This window comes from Camarhynchus parvulus, unplaced genomic scaffold, assembly GCF_901933205.1.
Source record: "Camarhynchus parvulus unplaced genomic scaffold, STF_HiC, whole genome shotgun sequence".
Lineage (NCBI taxonomy): Eukaryota > Metazoa > Chordata > Aves > Passeriformes > Thraupidae > Camarhynchus > Camarhynchus parvulus.
In genome coordinates, this window is record NW_022148600.1 from 72,695 (window position 1) to 90,660 (window position 17,966).

The following is a 17,966-nucleotide window of genomic DNA, read 5'->3' on the forward strand; positions in this document are numbered from 1 at the left end:
GGGGCTAAAGGAAAGTGGAGAGGCTAAAAGGAAAAGGAGGAGGGGCTAAATGAAAGGGGAGGGGCTTAGGGAAAGGAGGAAGGGTTAAAAGGGAAGGGGAGGGGCTAAAGGAAAGGGGAGGGGTAACAGGGGAGGGGGTTAAGGAAAGGGGAGGGGTTAACAGGAAAGGGGAGGGGCTTAGGGAAAAGGGAAGGGTTAAAAGGGAAGGGGAGGTGCTAAAGAAAAGGGGAGGGGTTAACAGGAAAGGGGAGGGGCTTAGGGAAAGGGGGAGGAGCTAAAGGAAAGGGCAGGGGTAACAGGAAAGGGGAGGGGCTTAGGGAAAGGGGAAGGGTTAAAAGGGAAGGGGAGGGGCTAAAGGAAAGGGGGAGGGGTTTGTGGAAAAGGGGAGGGGTTAAAAGAAAGGGGAGGGGTTAAAGGAAAGGGGAGGAGTTAAAGGGAAAGGGGTGGGGTTTATGTAGAGTCAGAAGGGCGGAGTTAAAGGACAGGGGAGGGGCTAAAGGAAGAGGGGTTACAAAAAAAGGGAAGTGTTAAAGGAAAAGGGGCGGAGTTAATGAAAAGGGGCGGGGTTAAAGGCTCCTGGCCCCGCCCCCAGGCCGCTGCTGCTCAGTGAGGATGAGGAGGACACCAAGCGCGTGGTGAGGAGCGCCCGCGACAAGAGGTGAGCGATTGATCGCTATCGGTCAGGTATTGATCTGTTATTGATTGGTTATTGATGGCTCGTTGATCGGTCGTTGGTCATCTATTGATCAATTGGTTATTGATTCTCCGTTGGTCAGTTATTGATCAGCTATTGGTTGGTTATCGATCCTTTGTTGGTCAGTTATTGGCCAGCTATTGATTGGTTATTGATGGCTCGTTGATTGGTCGTTGGTCATCTATTGACCAGCTATTGGTTGGTTATTGGTCCTCTATTGGTCAGCTATTGATTGGTTATTGATTGGCTGGTGATCTGCTGTTGGTCAGGTGTTAATTGACTATTGATGAGCTATTGATTGGTTAGAGATCCCCTGTGGATCAGTTATTGGTCAGGTATAGATTGGTTATTGATCACCTATTGATTGGCTATAGATGAATTATTGATCAGTTATTGATCAGCTATTTATTGGTTATTGATTGTTTATTGATCCTTATTGATCCCAATGGCCTGAAATTGATTCCTATTGGTCCCAAGGGGTCTGTATTGATCCCTATTGGTTCCTATTGATTTGGTTCCTATTGATCCCTATTGATTCCAATGGCTCCAGATTAACCCTAATTGATTCTGATCAATCCCTATTGATCCCTATTGATCCCAATGGCCCCAAATTGATCCCTATCGATCCCTATTGGTCCCTATCCCAATGGCCCCAAATTGATCCCTACTCATGGGTCCGAATCCCTATTGGTCCCATTACCCAATGCCCAAACACGATTGATCCCAATCAATCCCAACTCCAGTTATCCCAATTGTCCAGTTAACCTGATGCTCTATCCTTTTTTGTTCCTCCCAGTGGTTCCAAATCAACCCCAATCGATCCCAATCGATCCCTATTGATCTCTGTTGATCCCTATTGGTCCCAATGGCTCCGTATTGATCCCTATTGGGTCCTATTGGTTTGGTTCCCATTGATCCCAATGGCTCCAAATTGACCCCAATTGATCCCAATCAATGCCTATTGATCCCTATTGGTCCCAATGAGTCTGTATTGATCCCTATTGGTTACTATTGGTCCCTGTTGGTTTGGTTTCTATTGATCCAAATGGTCTCAAATGAGCCCCTATTGATCCCTATTGATTCCAATGGGTCTGTATTGATCCCTATTGATCCCAATGGGTCTTTATTGATCCCTACTGGTTCCTATTGGTTTGGTTCCTGTTGATCCCAATCAATCCCAATGGCTCCAAATTGATCCCTATTGGTTCCTATTGATCCCTATTGGTCCCAATGGCTCCTTATTGATCCATATTGGTTTCTATTGGTTTGGTTCTTATTGATCCCAATGGCTTCAAATCGACCCCAATTGATCCTGATTGATCCCAATCGACTCCAATTGATCCCGATTAATTGTGATTGATCCTGATTGATCCCAGGTACGAGGAGCTCACCAACCTGATCCGCTCCATCCGCAACGCCATGAAGATCCGCGACGTCAGCCGCTGCCTCGAGGTGCCCAGAGCCCCAAAATCGCCCTTTTTCACCCCAAAAATCACCCCTAAAAATGCCCAATTTCCACCCCAAAATTCCTCAATTTTACCCTAAAAATTCTCCCTAAAAATCCCAAATTTTCACCTCAAAATTCCTCAATTTTACCCTAAAAGTTCCCCAAAAAATCCCCAATTTCCACCCCAAAATTCCCCAGTTTTACCCTAAAAGTTCCCCCTGAAAATCCTGAATTTCCACCCCAAAATTCCCCAATTTTACCCTAAAAATTCCCCCTGAAAATCCCCAATTTCCACCCCAAAATTCCTCAATTTTACCCTAAAAATTCCCCCTGAAAATCCCCAATTTCCACCCCAAAATTCCCCAATTTTACCTAAACTCCCAATTCCCCAAATTTTCCCAAATTTCCACCCCAAAATTCCTCAATTTTACCCTAAAAATTTCCCCCAAAAATCCCAAATTTCCACCCCAAGACTCCCAAATTTCCGCCCCAAAATTCCTCAATTTTACCCTAAAAATTCCCCCCAAAAATCCCCAATTTCCACCTCAATTTTTCCCCTTCAATTTTCCCTAAAAATTCTTCCCATAAATCCCCAATTTCCATTTCCCCCAAAATTCCTCATTCCCATTTTACCCTCCCATTTCAAAATTCTCCCCATAATTTTCCCAATTTTTCCCCATTTTTCCCCCAAGACTCCCCAAATTTCCCCCAATTATTCCTCAATTTTACCCTAAAAATTCCCCCTAAAAATCCTTAATTTCCCCCATTTTTCCCATTTTCCCCCAATTTTTCCCCACTTTTTCCCCATTTTTTCCCCATTTTCCCTATTATTCCCCATTTTTCCCTATTCTTTCTCATTTTCCCCCCATTTCCCCTCCCCCCTTTTTTTCCCCATTTTTCCCCATTTTTTTCCCCTATTTTTTCCCAATTTCTCCCATTTTCCCTCCATTTCTTTCTCATTTCTCCCCCATTTCCCCCATTTTTCATTTCCCCATTTTTCCCCATTTTCCCCTCCTCCCTTTTCCCAATTTTTCTCATTTTCCCCATTTTTCCCCCATTTCCCCATTTTTCCTTTTCCCCATATTTTCCCCATTTTTCCCCATTTTTCCCCCTTTTTTTTTTCTTCCCCCCATTTTCCCCTTTCCTATTCTTTCTCATTTTCCCCATTTTTCCCATATTTTCCCCTATTTTCCCCCCTTTTCCCCCCATTTTTCCCCATTTTCCCCATTTTTTCCCTATTTCCTTTTCCCCATATTTCCCCATTTTTCCCCATTTTCCCCATATTTCCCCATTTTTCCCCACTTTTTCCCCATTTTCCCCCATTTTCCCATTTCCCTATCTTTCTTTTCCCCATTCCCATTTTGCCCTATTCATTTTTCCCATATTTCTCCCCCATTTTCCCCCATTTTTTCTCATGTTCCCCCCATTTTCCCCCTTTTTTTCCTTATTTTTCCCCTATTCTTTCTCATTTTCCCCCATTTTTTCCCATATTTTCCCCCATTTTTTCCCATAATTCCCAATTTTTTCCTATTTTTCCCCATTATTCCCCCATTTCTCCCCATTTTTTCCCCACTTTTTCCCATTCTTTCTCATTTTTCCCCATTTTCCCCATTTTTTCCCCATTTTCCCCATTTTTCCCCATTTTCCCCATTTCTCCTTTTCCCCATTTTTTCCCCATTATTCCCCCCATTTTTCCCCATTCTTTCTCATTTTCCCCTATTTTCCCCCATTTTTCCCTATTATTCCCCCATTTTTCCCTATTCTTGCTCATTTCTCCCCATTTTCCCCCATTTTTTCCTTATTTTTCCCCTATTCTTTCTCATTTTCCCCCCATTTTTTCTCTATTTTTTCCCCATTTTTCCCCATTCATCCCCCATTTCCCCCATTTTTTCCCCATTCTTGCCCCATTTTTTCCCCATTTTCCCCATTTTCCCCATTTTTCCCTATTCTTTCTCATTTCTCCCCCATTTTCCCCCATTTTCCCCCATTTTTTCCTTATTTTTCCCCTCTTCTTTTTCATTTCCCCCTTTTTTCCCTATTCTTTCTCATTTCCCCCATTTTTTCCCCATTTTTTCTCTCATTTTTCCCTATTTTTTCCCCATTTTCCCCCATTTCCCCCATTTTTTCCCATTTTTCTCATTTTCCCCCGATTTTTCCCCATTTTTCCCCATTCTTGCCCCGTTTTCTCCCATTTTTTTCCCCATTTCTTTCCCCATTTTCCCTCATTTTTCCCTATTCTTTCTCATTTTCCCTCATTTTCCCCCCATTTTTTCCCCATTTTTCCTATTTTTCCCATTTTTCCCCCCTTTTTCCCCATTTTTCCCCCATTTTTCCCTATTTTTCCCCATTTTTCCCCATTATTCCTATTTCTTCATTTTTCCCTCCCCCCATTTTTCCCCCATTTTTCCCTCATTTTTCCCCCATTTTTTTCCCAATTTTCCCCATTTTCCCCTATTTTTTCTCATTTCTCCCCCATTTTTCCCCCCATTTTTTCCCATTTTCCCCATTTTTCCCCATTTTTCCCCATTTTTCCCCCTTTTTCCCCATTTTCCCCCATTTTTTCCCCCATTTTCCCCATTTTCCCATTTTCCCCCCATTTTCCCTCATTTTCCCCTATTCTTTCTCATTTTCCCCCATTTTTTCCCCATTTTTCCCCCATTTTCCTATTTTTCCCATATTATTCTTTCCCATTTTTCCCCACCCCCATTTTTTCCCCATTTTTCCCAATTTTCCCCATTTTCCCCCATTTTCCCCCATTTTCCCCCCAATTTCCCCATTTTTCCCCATTTTTTCCCATATTTTCCCATATTTTCCCCCATTTTCCCCCACTTTCCCCCATTTTTCCCATTTTTCACCCAATTCCCCCCATTTTTCCCCCATTATCTCAGGAGTTTGAGCTGCTGGGCCGGGCCTGGGCCAAGGCCAAGGGCGTCGTGGACCGGGACGGCGTTCCGCGCTTCTACCTGCGCATCCTCGCCGACCTCGAGGATTACCTCAACGAGGTGAGCACGTTTGGGGCCAAACCCACAAACTCGGGGCCATTGCTGCTTCTCAGCGTTCTCACACTTCTCCCCGCTGATTTTAGGGCATTTTAGGGCATTTTAGGGCATTTTAGGGCATTTTTTCGGATTTTTTTCTGGTTTTTTTCGGGGTTTGTTTCGGTTTTTTTCGGATTTTTTTCTGATTTTTTTCGGGGTTTGTTTCGATTTTTTACTGATTTTTTTCTGATTTTTTTTTCTGATTTTTCCTGATTATTCTCTGATTTTTTCACTGGGTTTTTTTTCTGATTTTCTGATTTTCTCTCATTTTTTCTGATTTTCTCTGATTTTTTCACTGGTTATTTTTTCTGATTTTTTTTTCTGATATTTTTCTGATTTTTCTCCCATTTTTCTCTGATTTTTTTTTCTGATTTTTCTCTCATTTTTTCTGATTTTTTTCTCTGTTTTTTTTTTCTGATTTTTCTCTGATTTTTTCGATTTTTTTCTGATTTTTCTCTGATTTTTTTTCTGATTTTTCCTGATTTTTCTCTGATTTTTTCACTGGGTTTTTTTCTGATTTTTTCCTAATTTTTTCTGATTTTTCTCTGATTTTTTTCTGATTTTTTTCTGATATTTTTCAGATTTTTCTCTCATTTTTCTCTGATTTTTTTCTGATTTTTTCTCTGATTTTTTTCTGATTTTTTTTCTGATTTTTTCTGATTTTTTCTCAGATTTTTTCCTGATTTTTCTCTGATTTTTTCACTGTTTTTTTCTGATTTTCTCACTGATTTTTTCTGATTTTTTTCTGATTTTTCCTGATTTTTCTCTGATTTTTTCACTGGTTTTTTTCTGATTTTCTCACTGATTTTTTCTGATTTTTTCTGATTTTTTCTGATTTTTTTTTCTGATTTTTTCTGATTTTTTTTTCGTGATTTTTTCTCTCTTTTTTTTTCTGATTTTTCCTGATTTTTCTTTCTGATTTTTCACTGGTTTTTTACTGATTTTTTCCTGATTTTTTCTCTGATTTTTCTTTTTTTTTTCTGATTTTTTTCCTGATTTTTTTCTGATTTTTCTGATTTTTCTCTGATTTTTTTCTGATTTTTCTCTGATTTTTTTCTGATTTTTCTCTCATTTTTTTCTGATTTTTCTCTCATTTTTTTTCTGATTTTTCTCTCATTTTTTTCCTGATTTTTTCTCTGATTTTTTTTCTGATTTTTCCTGATTATTCTCTGATTTTTTCACTGGTTTTTTTCTGATTTTCTCACTGATTTTTTTCTGATTTTTTTCTGATATTTTTCTGATTTTTCTTTCATTTTTCTCTGATTTTTTTTTCTGATTTTTCTCTGATTTTTTTCTCATTTTTTCCTAATTTTTTCTGATTTCTTCTGATTTTTCTCTGATTTTGTTTTCTGATTTTGTTTTCTGATATTTTTCTGATTTTTTCCTGATTTTTTTCAGATTTTTCCTGATTTTTTTCCCATGTTTTTCCAGATATTTTTCTGATTTTTTTCTGGTTTTTTTCTGATTTTTCTCTGATTTTTAACTGATTTTTTCTGATTTTTTACTGATATTTTCTGATATTTTTCTGATTTTTCTCTGATTTTTTTCTGATTTTTTTTCACATTTTTTCCTAATTTTTTCTGGTTTTTTTCTGATTTTTTTTTTTTCAGATTTTTTCTTTTTTTTTTTTTTTTTTTTTTCTCATTTTTTTCTGATTTTTTTCTGATTTTTTGTGATTTTTCTCTGTTTATTTCTGATTTTTTTCCTGATTTTTTAATGATTTTTTTCTGATTTTTCCCTGATTTTTCCCTGATTTTTCCAGCAGTTTTTTGATTTTTTCCATCATGTTTTCAAACTATTTATTACAAAATTTTTAAAATTTTTTTTCCTGATTTTCTTGGAAATCCTCACAGATTTTTTCCCATTTTATCCACTTCTTTCCCCATTTTTTAGGGATATTTTTTCTATTTCTTTTCTTGATTTCCACGAATTTTTCAGGATTTTTTTTTTCCGATTTTTTTGGTTTTAGGGAATTTTAGAAAGGTTTGGGGAGTTTTCCAAAAATTTTTGCAAAAGAATTTTATGGCATTTTTGAGGCCTTTTTTTATTAATTTTTTCGGCGTTTTGGGGGGATTTTTAATCGGTTTCTTCCCAATTTTTTACGCTTTTTCCTAATTTTTCTAGATTAGTTGAATTTTAATAATTTTGGGTCATTCCTTGTGATTTTGGGGTCAGTTTTGGTCGGTTTTGCCTCTTTCTGTGTCACTTTGGGTCATTTTTGAGCCTTTTTTTTGCCATTTTTGGGGGATTTTCACCATTTCGGGTCTTTTTTCCTCATTTTTGGGTCATTTCTTCGTGAATTTTGAGTCATTTTCGGGGCAATTTTTGATCTTTTTGGGTCACTTTGGGCCGTTTGCGGGGTCATTTTGGTGTATTTTAGTTAACTTTGGGTCGTTCTTGATGCTTTCGAGCCATTCTTGTGACTTTTGCGCCTTTCCGGGTCATTTCTTGGTCATTTTTTGGTGATTTTCACCATTTTGGGATCATTCCTTCTCCTTATTCAAAACTCCAAAGCTTTGAACTCATTTTGGGTCCATTTAGGTCAATTTTGGGTCCGTTTTGATCGTTTTGGGGCCTTTTCCCTCGATTTTAAGACATTTTTTGGGTTTTTTTCTTTCATTTTCCCTTTTTTGTGGGGTTTTTTTCTCGTATTTTGCGTCATTTTTGGTGGTTTTGGGTCTTTCCGGCTGACATTGGATCCCTTTGGGGTTTCTTCGCTCATTCTTGGGTCATTGGAATATTTTTGGGGGGATTTTTTTGCCTTTTTTGGATCCTTTTGCTCATTTTTGGGTCTTGTTTTGGTGATTTCTGGGTAACTTTGTTTATTTTGGGCCGTTTTGGGTCATTTTTGGTGGTTTTGGGCTCTTTTGGTGTCACCTCAGGTAATTTGGAGTCATTTTTGGGTCTTTTTTTGGTGATTTTCACCATTTTTGGGTCATTTTTCACCTTTTTTTCCCATTTTTTCCCATTTTTTCACCATTTTTTCCCATTTTTCCCATTTTTCCCATTTTTTCACCTTTTTTCCCATTTTTTCCCATTTTTTCCCATTTTTTCCCATTTTTCCCATTTTTTCCCCTTTTTTCCCATTTTTTTCCCTTTTTTCCCATTTTTTCCCATTTTTTCCCATTTTTCCCATTTTTTCCAATTTTTTCACCATTTTTTCCCATTTTTTCCCATTTTTTCACCATTTTTTCCCATTTTTTCACATTTTTTTCCCATTTTTCCCCCTTTTTCACCATTTTTCCCATTTTTTCCCATTTTTTTCCCATTTTTTCCCATTTTTTCACCATTTTTTCTCATTTTTTCCCATTTTTTCTCATTTTTCCCATTTTTCACCTTTTTTTCCCATTTTTCCCATTTTTTCACCTTTTTTTCCCATTTTTTCACCTTTTTTTCCCATTTTTCCCATTTTTCACCATTTTTTCACCATTTTTTCACCATTTTTTTCCCATTTTTTCACCATTTTTTCCCCTTTTTTCCCCATTTTTTCCCCATTTTCCCCATTTTTCCCCATTTTTCCCCATTTTTCCCATTTTTTCCCATTTTTCCCATTTTTTCACCATTTTTCTCATTTTTTCCCATTTTTTCACCTTTTTTTCTCATTTTTTCCCATTTTTTCCCATTTTTTCCAATTTTTTCACCATTTTTCCCATTTTTTCACCATTTTTTCCCCATTTTTTCTCATTTTTTCACCTTTTTTCTCATTTTTTCCCATTTTTTCCCCTTTTTTTCCCCATTTTTCCCCATTTTTCCCATTTTTCACCATTTTTTCCCATTTTTTCACCTTTTTTCACCATTTTTTCCCATTTTTTCACCATTTTTTCCCATTTTTTCCCATTTTTCCCCATTTTTTCCCATTTTTTCACCTTTTTTTCTCATTTTTCCCATTTTTTCACCATTTTTTCCCATTTTTTCCCGTTTTTCTGGCAGCTGTGGGAGGACAAGGAGGGCAAGAAGAAAATGAACAAGAACAACGCCAAAGCTCTGAGCTCCTTGAGGCAAAAACTGCGCAAGTACAACCGGGACTACGAGGGGCAGATCGCTGCCTACAGGCAGGTCAGGAAAGGGTTAAAAATGGGCCAAAATTGGGAAAAAATGGGGAAAAATGGCAAAAAACGGGCAAAAATTGGGGGAAATTTGGGGAAAAATTGGGCAAAAAATGGGGGGAAAATGGGGGAAATTTGGGGAAAAAATGGTGGGGAAATGGGCAAAAAATGGGATTAAAAATTGGATTGAAATTAAGCAAAAATTGGATTAAAAATGGGAGAAATTTGGAGGGAAAATGGGCAAAAATTGGATTAAAAATTGGGCAAAAATTAAATGAAAAATTGGGTAAAAATGGGGGAAATTTGGAGGAAAATGGGCAAAAATTGGATTAAAAATTGGATTTGAAATGGGGAAAATTTGGGGAAAATGGGCAAAAATTGGATAAAAATTGGACAAAAAATGGATTAAAAATTGGGGAAATTTGGGGAAAAATTGGGCAAAAATTGGGTAAAATGGGGAAATTTGGGGAAAAATGGGGGGGAAATGGGAAAAATTGGATTAAAATTGGGCAAAAATTGGATTAAAAATGGGGGAAATTTGGAGGAAAATGGGCAAAAATTGGATTAAAAATTGGATGGAAAATGGGCAAAAATTGGATTAAAAATTGGATAAAAAAGGGGGAAACTTGGGGTAAAGTGGACAAAAATTTGATGAAAAATTGGGCAGAAATTGGATTAAAAATGGGGGAAATTTGGAGGAAAATGGGCAAAAATTGGATTAAAAAAATTGATTAAAAATTGGATTTGAAATGGGGAAATTTGGGGGGGAAAATGGGCAAAAATTGGATTAAAATTGGACAAAAAATGGATTAAAAATTGGGGGAAATTTGGGGGAAAATTGGGCAAAAAATTGGGGTACAAATGGGGGAAATTTGGGGAAAAAATGGGGGGGAAATGGGCAAAAATTGGATTAAAAATTGGGCAAAAATTGGGATTAAAATGGGCAAAAAATTGGATTAAAAATGGGGGAAATTTGGAGGAAAATGGGAAATTGAAAAATGGGCAAAAATTGGATTAAAAATTGGATAAAAATGGGGGAAATTTGGAGGAAAAATTGGGCAAAAATTGGATTTAAAATGGGGGAAATTTGGAAGAAAATGGGCAAAAATTGCATAAAAAACTGGGCAAAAATTGGATTAAAATTGGACAAAAATTGGATTAAAAGTTGGGCAAAAAATGGGGCAAAAATTGGATTAAAAATTGGATAAAAATGGGGGAAATGTGGAGGAAAAATAAGGAAAAAGTAGGGGAAAAATAGGAAAGAATGGTCAGGAAGGGGTTAAAAATGAATTTAAAATTAATGGCAAATGGGCAAAAATTGGATTAAAAGTTGGGCAAAAATGGGCAAAAATTAAATCAAAAATGGGGTAAAAATGGGGGAAATTTGGAGGAAAATGGGCAAAAATTGGATAAAAAATTGGGCAAAAAATGGGCAAAAATTGGATTAAAAATGGGGGAAATTTGGAGGAAAAATGGGCAAAAATTGGATTAAAAATTGGATTAAAAGGGAGGAAATTTGGAGGGGAAAATGAGCAAAATTTTGGGGAAAATTTGGGGGAAATTGAGGGAAAATGGGCAAAAATTGGCAAAATTTTGGGGAAAAATTGTGGGAAAATGGGCAAAATGTTGGGGAAAAATGGGCAAAATTTTGGGGAAAAATTGATGGAAAATGGGCAAAATTTGGGGGAAAATTCAGGGAAAAATGGGCAAAATTTTGGGGAAAATTCAGGGAAAAATGGGCCAAAATTTGGGGAAAATTTGAGGGAAAATGCAAAATTTTAGGGGAAAATTGTGGAAAAAATTGGCAAAATTTTGGGGGAAATTGAGGGGAAAATTGGGGGGAAAATAAGGGAAAAAATGGGAAGAAAATGGGCAAAAAAAATCTTAAAATTGGGGGAAAATAAAGAAAAAATATTGGGGGAAATTGGGAAAAATGGGATTAAAAATGGATTAAAAATGAGAGGAAAAGGGTTTAAAATGGGTGGAAAATGGCAAAAAATGGGCAGAAAAATGCAATAAAATCTGGGTAAAAAATGAAGAAAAATGGAATAAAAATGAAATAAAATTTGGGTAAAAAATGAAGAAAAATGAAATAAAATTTGGGTTTAAAATGGTAAAAAATGGAAAAAAATGGGCAGAAAAATGCAATAAAATTTGGGTAAAAAATGAAGAAAAATGGAATAAAATTTGGGTAAAAAATGGTAAAAAATGAAGAAAAATGGGCAGAAAAATGAAATAAAATTTGGGTAAAAAATGAAGAAAAATGGAATAAAAATGTAATAAAATTTGGGTAAAAAATGGTAAAAAATGAAGAAAAATGAAATAAAATTTGGATAAAAAATGGTAAAAAATGGGCAGAAAAATGCAATAAAATTTGGGTAAAAAATGGTAAAAAATGAAGAAAAATGGGCAGAAAAAAGAAATAAAATTTGGGTAAAAAGTGAAGAAAAATGGCAAAAAATGAGCCGAAAAATGCAATAAAATTTGGGTGAAAAATGAAGAAAAATGGAATAAAAAAATTCGAGCAGAAAAAAGAAATAAAATTTGGGTAAAAAATGGAGAGAAATTGAATAAAAATGAAATAAAATTTGGGTTTAAAATGGAGAAAAATGGGCAGAAAAATGCAATAAAATTTGGGTAAAAAATGAAGAAAAATGAAATAAAATTTGGGTAAAAATGAGGGAAAATGGAATAAAAATGGAATAAAATTTGGGTAAAAAATGGTAAAAAATGAAGAAAAATGGGCAGAAAAATGCAATAAAATTTGGGTAAAAAATGAACAAAAATGAAATAAAATTTTGGGTAAAAAATGGAGAAAAATGGAATAAAAACGAGCAGAAAAAAGAAAGAAAATTTGGGTAAAAAATGGAGAAAAATGGAATAAAAATGAGCAAAAAAATGCAATAAAATTTGGGTAAAAAATGGAGAAAAATGGAATAAAAATGAAATAAAATTTGGGTAAAAAATGAAGAAAAATGGGCAGAAAAATTCAATAAAATTTGGGTAAAAAATGGAGAGAAATGGAATAAAAATGCAATAAAATTTGGGTAAAAAATGAGGAAAAATGGAATAAAATTTGGGTAAAAAATGGTAACAAATGAAGAAAAATGGAATAAAAATGGAATAAAATTTGGGTAAAAAGTGAAGAAAAATGGAATAAAAATGGGCAGAAAAATGCAATAAAATTTGGGTAAAAAATGAAGAAAAATGGAATAAAATTTGGGTAAAAAATGGAGAAAAATGGAATAAAAATGCAATAAAATTTGGGTCAAAAATGGTAAAAAATGGGCAGAAAAATGCAATAAAATTTGGGTCAAAAATGGAGAGAAATGGAATAAAAATGTAATAAAATTTGGGTAAAAAATGAAGAAAAATGCAATAAAATTGGGGTAAAAATGAAGAAAAATGGAATAAAAACGAGCAGAAAAAAGAAATAAAATTTGGGTAAAAAATGGGCAGAAAAATGCAATAAAATTTGGGTAAAAAGTGAAGAAAAATGGAATAAAAATGCAATAAAATTTGGGTAAAAAATGCATAAAAATGGCAAAAAATGGGCAGAAAAATGCAATAAAATTTTGGGTAAAAAATGAAGAAAAATGCAATAAAAACGAGCAGAAAAAAGAAATAAAATTTGGGTAAAAAATGGCAAAAAATGGAGAAAAATGGGCAGAAAGATGCAATAAAATTTGGGTAAAAAATGGAGAAAAATGGAATAAAAATGCAATACAATTTGGGTAAGAAATGGAGAAAAATGGCATAAAAATGCAATACAATGTGGGTGAAAAATGCAGAAACTGTGGAATTTTTGCGTTGCCAGAACCCCGAGCAGTCGGACGAGGACGAGGAGAAAAGCCGGAGGGATTCCGAAGGTTCGGGCCAATCTGGGCCAATCTGGGCCAATCTGGGCCAATCTGGGCCAATCTGGGCCAATCTGGGCCAATCTGGGCCAATCTGGGGATTTTGGGGATTTGGGGAGGAGAAATGGAAAATTTTCCGGCATTTCGGGCAATTGGGGGTGAATTTGGGAGGGTTGGGGAAATTAATGGAATTTTGGGGTCATTAATGGAAATTTTTTGTGATTTCTTCAAGTTTTGTTCTGATTTTTTTTTGGATTTTTTAAAAATTATTTTCTGATTTTTTTAAATTTTTTTTCTGATTTTTTTTCTGATTTTTTCAAAATTTTTTCTGATTTTTTTCTGATTTTTAAAAATTTTTTTTCTGATTTTTTTCTGATTTTTTTAAATTTTTTCTGATTTTTTTCTGATTTTTTTTTCAAATTTTTTTCTGATTTTTTTTCTGATTTTTTAAAAATTTTTTCTGATTTTTTCTGATTTTTTTTCAAATTTTTTTCTGATTTTTTTGAATTATTTTCTGATTTTTTTAATTTTTTTTCTGATTTTTTTCTGATTTTTTAAAAATTTTTTCTGATTTTTTTCTGATTTTTAAAAATTTTTTCTGATTTTTTTCTGATTTTTAAAAATTTTTTTCTGATTTTTTTCTGATTTTTTTTCAAATTTTTTTTTTCTGATTTTTCTGATTTTTTTTCAAATTTTTTTTTCTGATTTTTTTGAATTATTTTTCTGATTCTTTTTTTTAATTTTTTCTGATTTTTTCTGATTTTTTAAAATTTTTTCTGATTTTTTTTCTGATTTTTAAAAAATTTTTTCTGATTTTTCTGATTTTTTTTCAAATTTTTTTTTTATTATTTTTTTGGATTTATTTTTCTGATTTTTTTTAAATTTTTTCTGATTTTTTTCTGATTTCTTTAAATTTTTTCTGATTTTTTTTCTGATTTTTTAAATTTTTTCTGATTTTTTCTGATTTTCTTTCAATTTTTTTTTCTGATTTTTTTGAATTATTTTTCTGATTTTTTTTTAATTTTTTCTGATTTTTTTCTCTTTTTTTTTTGAATTTTTCTTGGATTTTTTTCTGAGTTTATTCTGATTTTTTTCTGATTTTTTCTGGGTTTTTTTCAATTTTTTTTCTGATTTTTTTTCTCATTTTTTTCTGATTTTCTCCTGATTTTTCTCAGATTTTTCCTTGAATTTTTTCCTGATTTTTTTCAGATTTTTTTTTTATTTTTCTTGGATTTTTTCTGATTTTATTCTGATTTTTTTCTGATTTTTTCTGGGTTTTTTTTCAAATTTTTTTTCTGATTTTTTTGAATTATTTTCTGATTTTTTAAAAATTTTTTCTGATTTTTTCTCTTTTTTTTTTATTTTTCTTGGATTTTTTCTGATTTTATTCTGATTTTTTTCTGATTTTTTCTGATTTTTTTTCCATTTTTTTCTGGGTTTTTTTCTGATTTTTTTTTCTCATTTTCTCTGATTTTTGGGGTCATTTTTTGCTGCACTTTTGGGAGAATTTTGGGGATTTTTGGGGTCATTTTTGGGTCACTTTTTGGAATTTTTGGGGTCATTTTTGGGGGAAATTTTGGGATAATTTTGGGGATTTTTTTGGGTCATTTTTTGGGAATTTTGGGCAAATTTTGGGAGAATTTTGGGGATTTTTGGGGTCATTTTTTGGGGCAATTTTGGGAGAATTTTGGGGGATTTTTGGGGTCATTTTTGGGTCATTTTTTGGAATTTTTGGGGTCATTTTTGGGGCAATTTTGGGCAAATTTTGGGAATTTTTCGGGGGATTTTGGGGGAATTTTTGGGGTCATTTTTTGGGTCACTTTTTGGAATTTTTGGGGTCATTTTGGGGAAATTTTGGGATAATTTTGGGGATTTTTAGGGGGATTTTTTGGGAATTTTGGGCAAATTTTGGGAGAATTTTGGGAATTTTTTGGGGCAGGTTTGGGATCATTTTGGGCATTCTTGGGGTCATTTTTTGTGTCATTTTTTGGAATTTTTGGGGTCGTTTTTGAGGCAATTTTGGAATTTTTTGGGGTAATTATGGGAATTTTTCCACAATTCCTGGGACATTTGAATTTTGGGGAGAATTTGGGGAATTTTGGGGTCATTTTTTGGGTCATTTTTTGGAATTTTTGGGGTCATTTTTTGGGGCAATTTTGGGAGAATTTTGGGGGATTTTTGGGGTCATTTTTGGGTCATTTTTTGGAATTTTTGGGGTCATTTTTGGGGGAATTTTGGGATATTTTGGGGGGATTTTTGGGATTTTTTTGGGGGAATTTTGGGGATTTTTCCACAGTTCCTGGGACATTTGAGTTTTGGGGACAATCTGGGGATTTTTGGGTGAATTTTGGGGAATTTTGGCTTTTCCAGGCTCCGGTTCCTCCTCGGGGGCCGAGGACGAGGCCGGGAATTTCCTGAAGCGCCGCGAGCGCGACGACGGCCGCAGCCGCTACAAGGTCGGAAATGGGGGAAAAAACCCAAATTTTGGGCAAATTCTGGGGGAGAAATTGGGGAAAAATTGGGAAAAATTCGAGGAAAAAATGGGGAAAATTTGGGGAAAATTTGGGGAAAAAATGGGAAAATTTTGGGGGAAATTTGGGGGAAAATGAGTGGAAAAATGGGATTAAAATGGGGGAAAAAATCCCAATTTTGGGCCAATTCTGGGGGGAAAAATGGGAAAAATTTGGGGAAATTTGGGGAAAAAATGGGATTAAAATGAGATTAAAATGGAAAAAAATTAGGATTAAAATGGGGCAAAAAAACCTAAATTTTGGGCAAATTCTGGGGGGAAAATTGGAGAAAATTTGGGGAAAATTGAGTGGAAAAAATTTGGATTAAAATGGGGGAAAAAACCCAAATTTTGGGCAAATTTTGGGGGGAAAATTGGGGAAAAAAATCCCAATTTTGGGCAAATTCTGGGGAGGAAAAAATGGGAAAATTTGGGGGAAATTTGGGGAAAAAATGGGGAAAATTTGGGGGAAAATTGAGTGGAAAAATGGGATTAAAATGGGGGAAAAACTCAAATTTTGGGCAAATTCTGGGGGGAAAATTGGGGAAAATTTGGGAAAAATTTGAGGAAAAATGGGAAAATTTGGGGGAAATTGGATGGAAAAAATGAGATTTAAATGGGAAAAAATTGGGATTAAAATGGTGGAAAAACCCCAAATTTTGGGCAAATTTTGGGGGGAAAATTGGGGAAAAAATTGGGGAAAATTGAGTGGAAAAATGGGATTAAAATGGGGAAAAAATCCCAATTTTGGGCAAATTCTGGGGGGAAAAAATGGGAAAATTTGGGGGAAAATGAGTGGAAAATGGGATTAAAATGGGATAAAATTGGGATTAAAATGGGGCAAAAAAACCCAAATTTTGGGCAAATTCTGGGGGAAAATTGGGGAAAATTTGGGGAAAAAAATGGGGAAAATTTGGGGGAAATTGAGTGGAAAAAAATGGGATTAAAATGAGATTAAAATGGGATAAAATTGGCATTAAAATAGGGCAAAAAAACCAAATTTTGGGCAAATTCTGGGTGGAAAAATGAGTGGAAAAAATGGGATTAAAATGAGATTAAAATGGGGGAAAAATCTCAAATTTTGGGCACATTCTGGGGGGGAAATTGGGGGGAAAATTGTGGAAAAAATGGGGAAAATTTGAGGGAAAAATGAGAAAATTTTGGGGGAAATTGGGTGGAAAAATGAGATTTAAATGGGAAAAAATTGGGATTAAAATGGTGGAAAAACCCCAAATGTTGGGCAAATTTTGGGGGGGAAATTGGGGAAAAAATTGGGGAAAATTGAGTGGAAAAATGGGATTAAAATGGGGGAAAAAACCCAAATTTTGGGCAAATTCTGGGGGGGGAAATTGGGGAAAATTGGGGAAAAATGGGGAAAATTTGGGGGAAAATTGGGGAAAAAATGGGATTAAAATGAGATTAAAATGGGAAAAAATTGGGATTAAAATGGGGGAAAAAAACCAAATTTTGGGCAAATTCTGGGGGGGAAATTGGGGAAAAAATGGGGAAAATTTGAGGGAAATTTGGGGGAAATTTGGGGGAAATTGAGTGGAAAAAATGGGATTAAAATGAGATTAAAATGGGGTAAAATTGGGATTAAAATGGGGCAAAAAAACCAAATTTTGGGCAAATTCTGGGGGGGGGAAATTTTGGGAAAATTTGGGGAAAATTGAGTGGAAAAAATTTGGATTACAATGGGGGAAATTTGGGCAAATTTGGGGGAAAATTGGGGAAAAAATGGGGAAAATTTGGGGGAAATTTGGGGAAAAAATGGGATTAAAATGAGATTAAAATGGGGTAAAATTGGGATTAAAATGGGGGAAAAAAACCAAATTTTGGGCAAATTCTGGCGGGGGAAATTGGGGAAAATTTGGGGAAAAAATGGGGAAAATTTGGGGGAAATTGGGTGGAAAAAATGAGATTTAAATGGGAAAAAAATTGGATTAAAATGGTGGAAAAACCCCAAATTTTGGGCAAATTTTGGGGGGGAAATTGGGGAAAAAATTGGGGAAAATTGAGTGGAAAAATGGGATTAAAATGGGGAAAAAATCCCAATTTTGGGCAAATTCTGGGGAGGAAAAATGGGAAAATTTGGGGGAAAAAAAAATGGGGAAATTGGGGGAAAATTGAGTGGAAGAATGGGATTAAAATGGGGGAAAAACTCAAATTTTGGGCAAATTCTGGGGGGAAATTGGGGGGAAAATTAGAGAAAAAATGGGGAAAATTTGGGGAAAATTTGAGGGAAAAATGGGAAAATTTTGGGGGAAATTTGGGGGAAAATGAGTGGAAAAATGGGATTAAAATGGGGAAAAAATCCCAATTTTGGGCCAATTCTGGGGGGGAAAAATGGGGAAAATTTGGGGGAAATTTGGGGA

The 17,966-nt window shown here is 34.6% G+C and overlaps 1 protein-coding gene across 1 annotated transcript in view; it reads left to right on the plus strand.

Moving 5' to 3' along the window:
• The window catches only part of EIF3CL (eukaryotic translation initiation factor 3 subunit C like), a gene marked incomplete at its 3' end in the record, with an annotated part of 51,461 nt that overhangs the window by 1,244 nt on the left and 32,251 nt on the right, over window positions 1–17,966 (plus strand). Inside the window, 6 exon segments of the mRNA XM_030970692.1 lie at window positions 593–658; window positions 2,071–2,146; window positions 5,030–5,143; window positions 9,110–9,235; window positions 13,043–13,094; window positions 15,453–15,538. Of these exon segments, the coding sequence (XP_030826552.1) occupies window positions 593–658; window positions 2,071–2,146; window positions 5,030–5,143; window positions 9,110–9,235; window positions 13,043–13,094; window positions 15,453–15,538 (520 nt within the window).